Genomic DNA, 8,636 nt, shown 5'->3' on the forward strand with positions numbered 1-8,636 from the left:
TTTTTGAATCACTAGCCACGATATAAGGGCTCAAATTAAAATTATCAGAAAAACTTACTTGGTAAAACAAAATGTGTGACGAATATACATGCCTAGTACAAAAAATTCTTCAATTGTACGAATATACTTTTAAAGAAACATAATTAAATATAACTTTGTGAAGAAACGTACATAAAAATAACAAAATATTCTTTACTTTTTAAATCTTAAAACAATCCACTTAGTGAAATACTGTAGCTCCCTACGAGTGGCTAATGAATGGAATCAGAGACGGTCCAGGTAGGTGTGTCCGTGCCAAATCCCGAGGGTGCCGATACCGGTCAATGTCAAATGCCTCTTTTGTCGCATCACTAGTATATCTGAAAGGACGCGACAGGGTTGTTGTAGATTTTAAACGTTTCTCACCATAGCTGTAAAAATCTAAATATGTTAAACTTAACAGATTGTCCGTCGTTCGTTTTCTAACTAATTCGTTTTAGGACCGAGTGTTCACGGAAATTTCCAAAATTTACAACTTTTCGGTTATCTCATTAAACTGGAAAAATTTCTGTCTTTATTACATCTAATATTATGAAGAGATCAGACTCCACTGTACTCTGCAAGAGATTGGTTCGGTTAATTATTTAACTACTTCTTAAGTAGAAATAAGTCGAAACCGGTTACTTTGTACTTGAATATCTGTAGTCTTGGGAAAGAAGTGGAAAGAAATTTTTATGACAACCGATACATAAATCGTAAATTTAAGGAAAATAAATTCTAAAGCTTTTTCTGTAGCATTGTACGTCTCTTTCATTAAATTTGGTTGTAAATGATGCTACCAAAGTAACAGTTAATTTTTTATCACTGTACTAGAATTGTACACGTTTTTTCTGCATCCTCTTACAGATGGGACGTACTAAATCGTAATATCACCGGTTTAACATCGAAATTCGTAAGTAATATAAGATGAGAGAGCGGAATAAACGCAGAATAAATACATCAAATATTTTAATGGAGTTTTTTAAAACTGTTGTCAACTATACAGAACTATCATAAAAACATGCCAGTAAATTCCTATCGGTTGGGTTAAGTTATAAATCTAGTCTACAGTGGGCAACCTTTTTTATAACATGGGCCAGAATAAATTATACGTTTTTTCCGCGGGCCGTGGTAGTTAATTGACGCCTTCTTGTGACTTGTAATTTTTTTAGTCTGTAAACATGAAATAAATAAATAAAAAGTTAATTACTACATTTATTTCTCTTATCGTTTTCGAAAAAAATTACAAAGAATTTAATAATCTATTAAAGATCTTGCGGACCGGATAGAAACTTTCCGCGAGTTGTAGCTGGCCCGCGGGCCGGGGGTTGCCCGCCGTTGATCTAGTCTACTCGTGATTCACATAATCGGGCGAGAGCGGCCGAATATCTAGCAGGCAGGCGGCTAACAGCCCACAACCTATCCGGGATATAAAATTAGAAACTTTATGTGTGAAGCATCCACTAGCTAAACCGAGTGACGTTGATGCTCTGTAAAGCGCATGCGCCAATGCCTATATAATCTGGCTGATTGGAAACTGACCCAGTTTCGACACTCCTTCCGCCACTGAATTATTCGAATATACAATAGCAATCTTATCGTTCTTTTCTCATGTAGTATAAAAATTTGTAAAAGATACATAATGCAGTTATAATAAAATATTAATTTTAATTAATTCAAAGTACTGTACGTTAAAATATGAAAATTTATATTTTATAAAATACAAGGGAAGGTCATTGGAAGGTGGAATCGGCGCTTTTATCGCTTCCAATGACGGCACGCCACTGGGAGTCACGCAAGCAGCCAAAGATAGATTTGATATGGCTATCACAAACTATCACCTTTTAGCAAATCTTCTAGACCCAAGTTTTCAGGAGGATCACAGATAGTATGAAGGATGATGCACTAACAGTGTGCCACGCTTTCTACCCAGACGATATGCCTTCAGTGTTAAAATACTTGGCAAAAACTAGCCCATTTCTGCAACATATGTTTGCAGAGTCTGTGCTAACTAATATCACTTCTCTTACATGGTGGTAGTCACTACGTGACAGAATTAATGAACCTCTTTTAAAATTAGTTACACAGCTGCACGCAGCAGCGTACACAGCACGCGTACCCAGCTGCACACAGCAGAGTACACAGCAGCGTAAAATTACTTACACAGCTGTACACAGCAGCTTCTTCAGCAGGAATTGAGAGAATTTTCTCTACCTGTGGACTTGTTCATTCAAAACGTAAAAATCGACTTGGACGGGAAAACGCAGCAAAGCTTCTTAAAGTTTTCAAGCATCTAAACAAACACTACTGAGCGTTGTACATTTCTGAAAATAAGAAATTCTTCAAGCTGAAGAAGCCACTGCTATCAATCCTGTTTTGGTGTTTCTACATGCAAATCTTAAAAATGCCATTTCATAAAGATATATTTAATAACTTTATATTTTATATTAGATAAAACATTCTGTAGTACATTCTTGAGTCTTACACTGAAGTTTTTCTGTGATATTTTTATTTTACTAGATCAAGTGTTTTAGATTTTTTTTAAAAAACCTTGTTTTAAATCCGATGCCTGTGTTTTAAAACATATTTTTTTTTAAAATCATGCCAACCTTGGGTGCATATACTTTTCGCTTTGTATGGATTGATCTGTACAATCGGATTAGTCCTTGTCACGTGATACAGATAGCTTCTGTCATGGCGGAAAGTATACAAGTAGGATCGAAGTTGGCGGCATGTTTAGGAATCATTTTAGAAATGTTATCGGAATTAGATTCAGAATCCGAAGAAGAAGAATTAATTTTGTTTAATTATTTAACACAATATAAAAGTAAGAATAAAAAGAAATCGGTATGCAAAATAACTAACTATGTTTCAGAGATTGCATTAGAGTATAGGCCAAATATTTTTAAGGAACACTTTCGAGTAAGTCGACTTACTTTCGAAAATTTACTGAAGGATCTTGTTCCCATTTTATTACAATCAAAAGAAATAGTAATAGGAAAAGGGAGAAATGCACTGTCAGTTGACCAGCTACTTTTAATGTCACTGTGGCTTCTTGCCAACCAAGAATCGTTCAGGTAAGCAAAACGATAATTTTACTGATTGAGATAATTCTGTACTAAGTGTACTATTCTGTTTTCACACATATTACAGAGGAGTTGGAGACAGATTTGGAGTTTGTCGGAGGACTGCATGGAGATGCCTGATGAGAATTGTTAGAGCTATAAATGTTCTGAATACACAAAGCCATATTATAAATTGGCCTTCAGCTCAGAAGGCAAGGAAAACTGCTCAGACGTTTGCTATGAAATATGGTATTACTGGAGTTATTGGCTGTCTAGATGGAAAGCATATAGCAATAAAGGCCCCTTTAGAGGAACCCCAAGCATATATAAATAGAAAGGGATTTCACTCCTTAGTTCTACAGGGAGTATGTGATGAGAAAATGTGCTTTATTGATTGTTACATTGGTGAAGTTGGCTCTGTTCATGACTGCACAATATTTAAGAGATCTGAAGTGTATCACAGAGTTTGCAGTGGTGATGGCTTTCCATATGCAGATTTTCATATCATAGGAGATGGTGCATACCAACTTTGAAAGCATTTAATTGTCTCCTACAGAGACAATGGTTTTTTATCATCATCTAAAATTATGTTTAACAATAAGTTTTCATCGTGTCGACAGACTATTGAGAGAGCATTTGCTCATCTAGTTGGTCGGTTCAGAAGACTGAAGTTTTTGGATATGTCTCGCATGGACTTAATGGTAGAACTTATAGCTGCATGTTGTACTTTACATAACATTTGTGTTCTACAGAATGATGAATCAGTATGGAGTAATGATGAAGAAAGAGTAGAAAATGGAGTGCAAATAACAGAAGTGGAAGAAAATGTGGCAGAGGAGATAACATATGAACAAGACCGAGAAATGGGATATTTAAAGAGAGAGCAGATAATGTTAGAAATAATGTCACAAGCAAACAGATACCGGATAAATTAATCAGCTTCTCAAGTCATATTTTTCTAAACTAAATTCATTAGTAAAATTATGTATATCAAAACCAAATAAAATAAATTAAAGTATTGTATTGAATTTTTGTTTTGTCTGAATTCATTAGAAGCTAATTAGTACAGATAAAATTGTTCTTGTCTCACTTGTACATCATTTCTTGATGTAGTATGTACTGTACCATAAATAATTGTGAAACAGCATTTTATATGTACTCTCTTTCAAGCAAGATGCAATATATACATTGTTCCTACTCAAGTTTTTGTTTTAAATTCCATGAGTTTCCCTAATCAATTTTGTGCAAATTCTCTGACCTTCACAACCTTTACAGTACAGCAAATTGACAAAATAAAACAGCAGTTGACTTACTATGCACAATAATTTATTCTGTTGTTAAGCCACAACCATAAAACTGCATGGTTTTGAAAAAAGAGAAAAGAAAACAATATTTATTTTTTATTCATTACTTAATAAATCCTGTAATCCATTACAAAAGTATGTTTATTAAATTTCTCTTAATAAACCAAAAAAAGAAAATAAGAAATTGTTATGTAATCATTATTATTAAAATGAAAAATGATAATACTATTTAAATTAAAATTATTCATGTTTCATTTTTCACATTTTAAAAAATGATAAAATCAGTTTATTAAAATTTCTCTCAAATTAAGAGTGTAAATGATAACATTGTTTCTTTTTAACAAATCATTTGTACATAAAAGAATGTAGATGAAATAAATTCAATTCAAATTTATTACTTTTCTTTTGGTATCATTCTCTCAAGCAATGAAAGTATTTTTCTCTAAAGTTTTGTCTTTCAGCTCTTTGGGTTTCAAAATATGTTTTTATCCATGATGGTGGTTCATCATCTTTGTCATTTCTCCGTCCTGCATTGGGTTGCTTTCTCTTTCTAGCATTTATTAATTCTGAGGACGGAGAAATTTCTGGTGATAATGAAGATGATGATGGATTTTCTGGTGATAATGAAGATGGAATTTCTGATGATAATGGTGATTGTTCAGAACTGCTGAGTATTTCAGCTGGTGACCTACTAGAATTATTGGTCACAGACAAACCGGAAGATGAGCTGAAAGTTGCCCTGGGTTCAAACTGGGGTAAGTCTCCAAGAGCCATCTCCATATCAGAAAAATACTTCCATTCTTTTCTATCATTTCCTGAAGTTTTATTGTAGAGTTTTACTGCATTAAATTGTCTTTTTAAATTTTTCATTTTGATTTCTGCTTGACTATTTGTCACAGGTATGCCCTCATTCCTCAGCTTTTCTCCAATCATGATCCATACCTAAAAAATGAAAAATTTTCATGAATTCCTAATAAAAAAATAACAGAAAATAAACAACTTTGCTTGAAACAGCATTAAAAAAAAGAACTCTGAGTAATGACTGATCTAATAGTTAAGTGAGTAATTAGGATCTACTTGTACTATATATATTTAGATTAACAGCAATTGTTCTTTTCTTACTTTTTTATTGGTGAACTTGGGTGAGTCAAAATATTTCTTATGCTCTACATACAAGCTAATCAGTAGCTTAACCTGTGAATCCTTCCATTGTATTAGCTTTGATGAACCTAAACAACACATATATATTATGACTTTGCATCTATGGTATTATTTATAGCATTACTGATTTGATTGTAATTCAGGCATAGCAGTGTTTTAACTTCTTACCTGGCTCATTATATTGCACAACTGTATTATGAGAACTCACATCTTCATTATTGTGTACAGTTGTGTGCAGTTGTTTATTGCCATCATAAGGCAAAACCATTTCTTCTTCTCTTCTCTTTTTTAACAATGTCTGAACATATTCTTCCGCAAAATTTTTATCTGGCAAAGCAAATAAAAGAGAACATGTTAATTTAGTTAAACATTTATTAGTTAATAGTCTCTCCTTGTTAGTTAACATATACTGAGTTTTAAAAATATTATACGTATAATAACTTTTTAACTCGGTATATGTTAACTAACAAGGATCAATTAATTAAATTAAAACAATCCATTTTATCCCTCGATATTAAAACTGCAGTTAGTACTAAACGACATAACTATGTTATGAATTATCGTTTATTTTACAAAACTGTTTGTGCTCATACGAATTTTTAAATAACATTTACCCCGTGAATAAAACTGTTTTCCAGAAAATAACATTTAAATAAAAACTTCACAAAATTAAAAAAAAACAACAAAACAACTTGCAGAAAACGGGAAAGTGTACGCCATGATGCATTTTTGCCGTACAATCTCGCAAAATTGTTTCTTAATACTTAATTTTTTCATCTCAGTTTATCGGATATTTTAATAATAATGTTTTTACTTGCCATTTATAAGTTTTAAATACGTTTCTCTGTCAACAATTACACGTATTTCCTCGTTATTTACCACAAGCTTAACTTCTACCATGGAGGCCGCCATCTTTAATCTATTTTATCCGATCCAAACGATCCTACCTTCCGCTAGGATTAGTTTGATCGCGATCCAGTTGATCCTAGATGGCGTTTGTATACGCAAATAGAGATTGATCGGATTGCAGTAGTTCCTTTGTATACACGATTTGAACGATCGAAGTGATCTCGGATCAGTTTGATTCCAAAAGTATATGCACCCCTTGTCTCTACATTTGAGAAATTAAATACGCTCCACGCGGCATAAGAAGTACCGTGTTTCCCCGAAAATAAGACAATGTCTTATATTAATTTTTGCTCTCAAAGATGCGCTAGGTATTATTTTCAGGGGATGTCTTATTTTTCGTATGGTATGGCGGCTTCCGGCCACTAGGAGGAGCTCACCACAGCACATTAAGGGCAGTGTACCTTATGGCGGCAGGCGACTAGCCTCTTGATGCCTTGCCTGAACATTTACACGTGACGGCCACGGAAGGGAACATCGGGTTTGGCGGTAGGTGTGTTCGGACAGTCTTCGTGTCCGGGCCGGATGGCCGAGCGGTCAAAGTGGCAACCTACCGCTCTGGGGGACCCGGAATCGAATCCGAACGGGTCGAATAATCTTCAGAAATTTTTCGGGGGTGGTCCGTTCGGATATGTCGGGCCCCGTCCCTCACCACCCGGTCGCCCCATTGTGGGCCTGGCCGAACCCATAATGGGCCTACTAAAAGAGGCCCTCTTAGTGCCCACAGGGCGGAAAAAGTTAAAAAAAACAAAGTCTTCGTGTCCTGCATGCAGCTGCTCTGCAACAAACGGTGAAGGTAGGAGAGAAGGCCGGCAGGGCTAAAAAAGTCACAGCTGCATGCTCTGATGTTCGTTTGGCAGGCATGCTTCCAAACGAAACGCTTTATATTAAGCAATTCAGCAAAACCTCTACTAGTCTTATTTTCGGGGAAACACGGTAGAATAGTCATACCGCTATTAAACCATCTAATATTTGTATTTTATCGCCATATTTAATCTATGTCCTTTGTATCTCTTATATAACCTACTTTTAGATGTGTAATTAAACTTTTATTGTTATGTATAATCTGTCTGTCGATTACTCGGAAACCGGACACCTCATCGACTTACCCAAGGCGACTTCCCCACTCGATTGTTTAACGAGTCCACCTACTTATATATCAAGTTACGAATCGCGAGTTAGAACACGATTAGAATTATCCTAAACTTTATCCTAACTGATGTCTGCCTGACAGGAGACAGAAATCTCCAGATTTCTGACTCTCCAACCCTCCTAAGCCATTCACTGACAAAGTGAGCGGTCTTCACTAGACTGTAGCCGATTAAGTAGTTTATAGGGTCACCCCTATAGCCCTAGTTTCTCACAATTAGTTACATTAGATAAGCGCTTATAATGTTTGCAAGTCACCAATTAGTTAACCAATGTTTCTTTTCTTTTGTAAGACGAAACCCCATATATAAACACCTGTCATTTTGATGGTGTGTTTAGTTGTAACGGGTGACGTAACGGCCACTGATTTCAATGATAATTAGGAGGCGATTGCAGGAATGATTGCAGGCACCGCGGAAAGATTGTGTGCTAATGCCAAAAATTTGGCTAATTATCCAAAGTGAACTTCAAAAAAATATAAGATATTGATATAATTTACATTCGTTAACAAAAATTACTTAAATTATACTAATCGTAATTAAAGTATTGGCATTACAATAAAGAACCGTAATTTCATACTCTTCAATTTATAAAATTTTGTGGAGTCTGAATAAATACGTATCAGTTTTACTTTCTTAATAAGAAAAAATCAATTATAACGGCCCATTAAAAAGTGCTGAGATTCAGTGTGGCCCACCCGCAGATAGTATTGTTCCACTCCACAAGTTTCAATCTCATCAACCAAAGACAATTAAATGCGCAATTTTAACAAAACCAGTTTAATACAATAAATTTATTTCCACCACACGAAAACCATTAATGTAGTGCAGGGAATCAAATAACAGTCACGAACATAAAAATACTCTTTTTTCGCTTGTGCCAATTAATAAATACAAGGGTAAGAAGTTATAAGTAACGTATTTCACTAAAGGAAACACTTCTTTAAATGCTCGAGCGGGTGTATACATGCACATATCACACGCGTTACGAAAAATATACACGAAACATCTCTTCTCTACTGTTTTCAGTTCAG

General features: G+C 34.7%; 3 protein-coding genes across 3 annotated transcripts in view; 2 read left to right on the forward strand and 1 right to left on the reverse strand.

Annotated features, from left to right (window-relative positions):
- The window catches only part of LOC136968077 (uncharacterized), a 69,646-nt gene that overhangs the window by 19,750 nt on the left and 41,260 nt on the right, over positions 1-8,636 (forward strand). The window lies entirely within an intron of this gene.
- LOC136968075 (putative nuclease HARBI1) lies at positions 3,107-4,105 on the forward strand. The gene is made up of 2 exons (XM_067262035.1): positions 3,107-3,537; positions 3,640-4,105. Exons 1-2 carry the CDS (start codon positions 3,224-3,226, stop codon positions 4,016-4,018), a joined length of 693 nt encoding a protein of 230 aa, XP_067118136.1. The 5' UTR covers positions 3,107-3,223; the 3' UTR covers positions 4,019-4,105.
- On the reverse strand, positions 4,799-6,460 carry LOC136968076 (uncharacterized). Its single transcript, XM_067262036.1, has 4 exons — positions 6,428-6,460; positions 5,717-5,957; positions 5,510-5,616; positions 4,799-5,329 (listed from the first exon to the last, which is right to left on the reverse strand). The coding sequence occupies exons 1-4, from the start codon at positions 6,458-6,460 to the stop codon at positions 4,799-4,801; spliced, it is 912 nt and encodes a 303-aa protein (XP_067118137.1).

Source organism: Centruroides vittatus, unplaced genomic scaffold (assembly GCF_030686945.1).
Source record: "Centruroides vittatus isolate TY-2023 unplaced genomic scaffold, ASM3068694v2 contig_1388, whole genome shotgun sequence".
In the NCBI taxonomy this organism is placed as follows: domain Eukaryota; kingdom Metazoa; phylum Arthropoda; class Arachnida; order Scorpiones; family Buthidae; genus Centruroides; species Centruroides vittatus.

Excerpts from the sequence above, each read along its gene's own strand:
- LOC136968075 (XM_067262035.1), top strand. The coding sequence starts at position 3,224 with ATGAGAATTGTTAGAGCTATAAATGTTCTGAATACACAAAGCCATATT. Across the intron at positions 3,538-3,639 it reads ATATTTAAGAGATCTGAAGT|AGACAATGGTTTTTTATCAT; the intron begins GTATCACAGAGT and ends TGTCTCCTACAG.
- LOC136968076 (XM_067262036.1), bottom strand. The coding sequence starts at position 6,460 with ATGGCGGCCTCCATGGTAGAAGTTAAGCTTGTG. Across the intron at positions 5,958-6,427 it reads TGGTAGAAGTTAAGCTTGTG|TATATGTTAACTAACAAGGA; the intron begins GTAAATAACGAG and ends TTTAAAACTCAG. Across the intron at positions 5,617-5,716 it reads TGTGCAATATAATGAGCCAG|GTTCATCAAAGCTAATACAA; the intron begins GTAAGAAGTTAA and ends TGTGTTGTTTAG.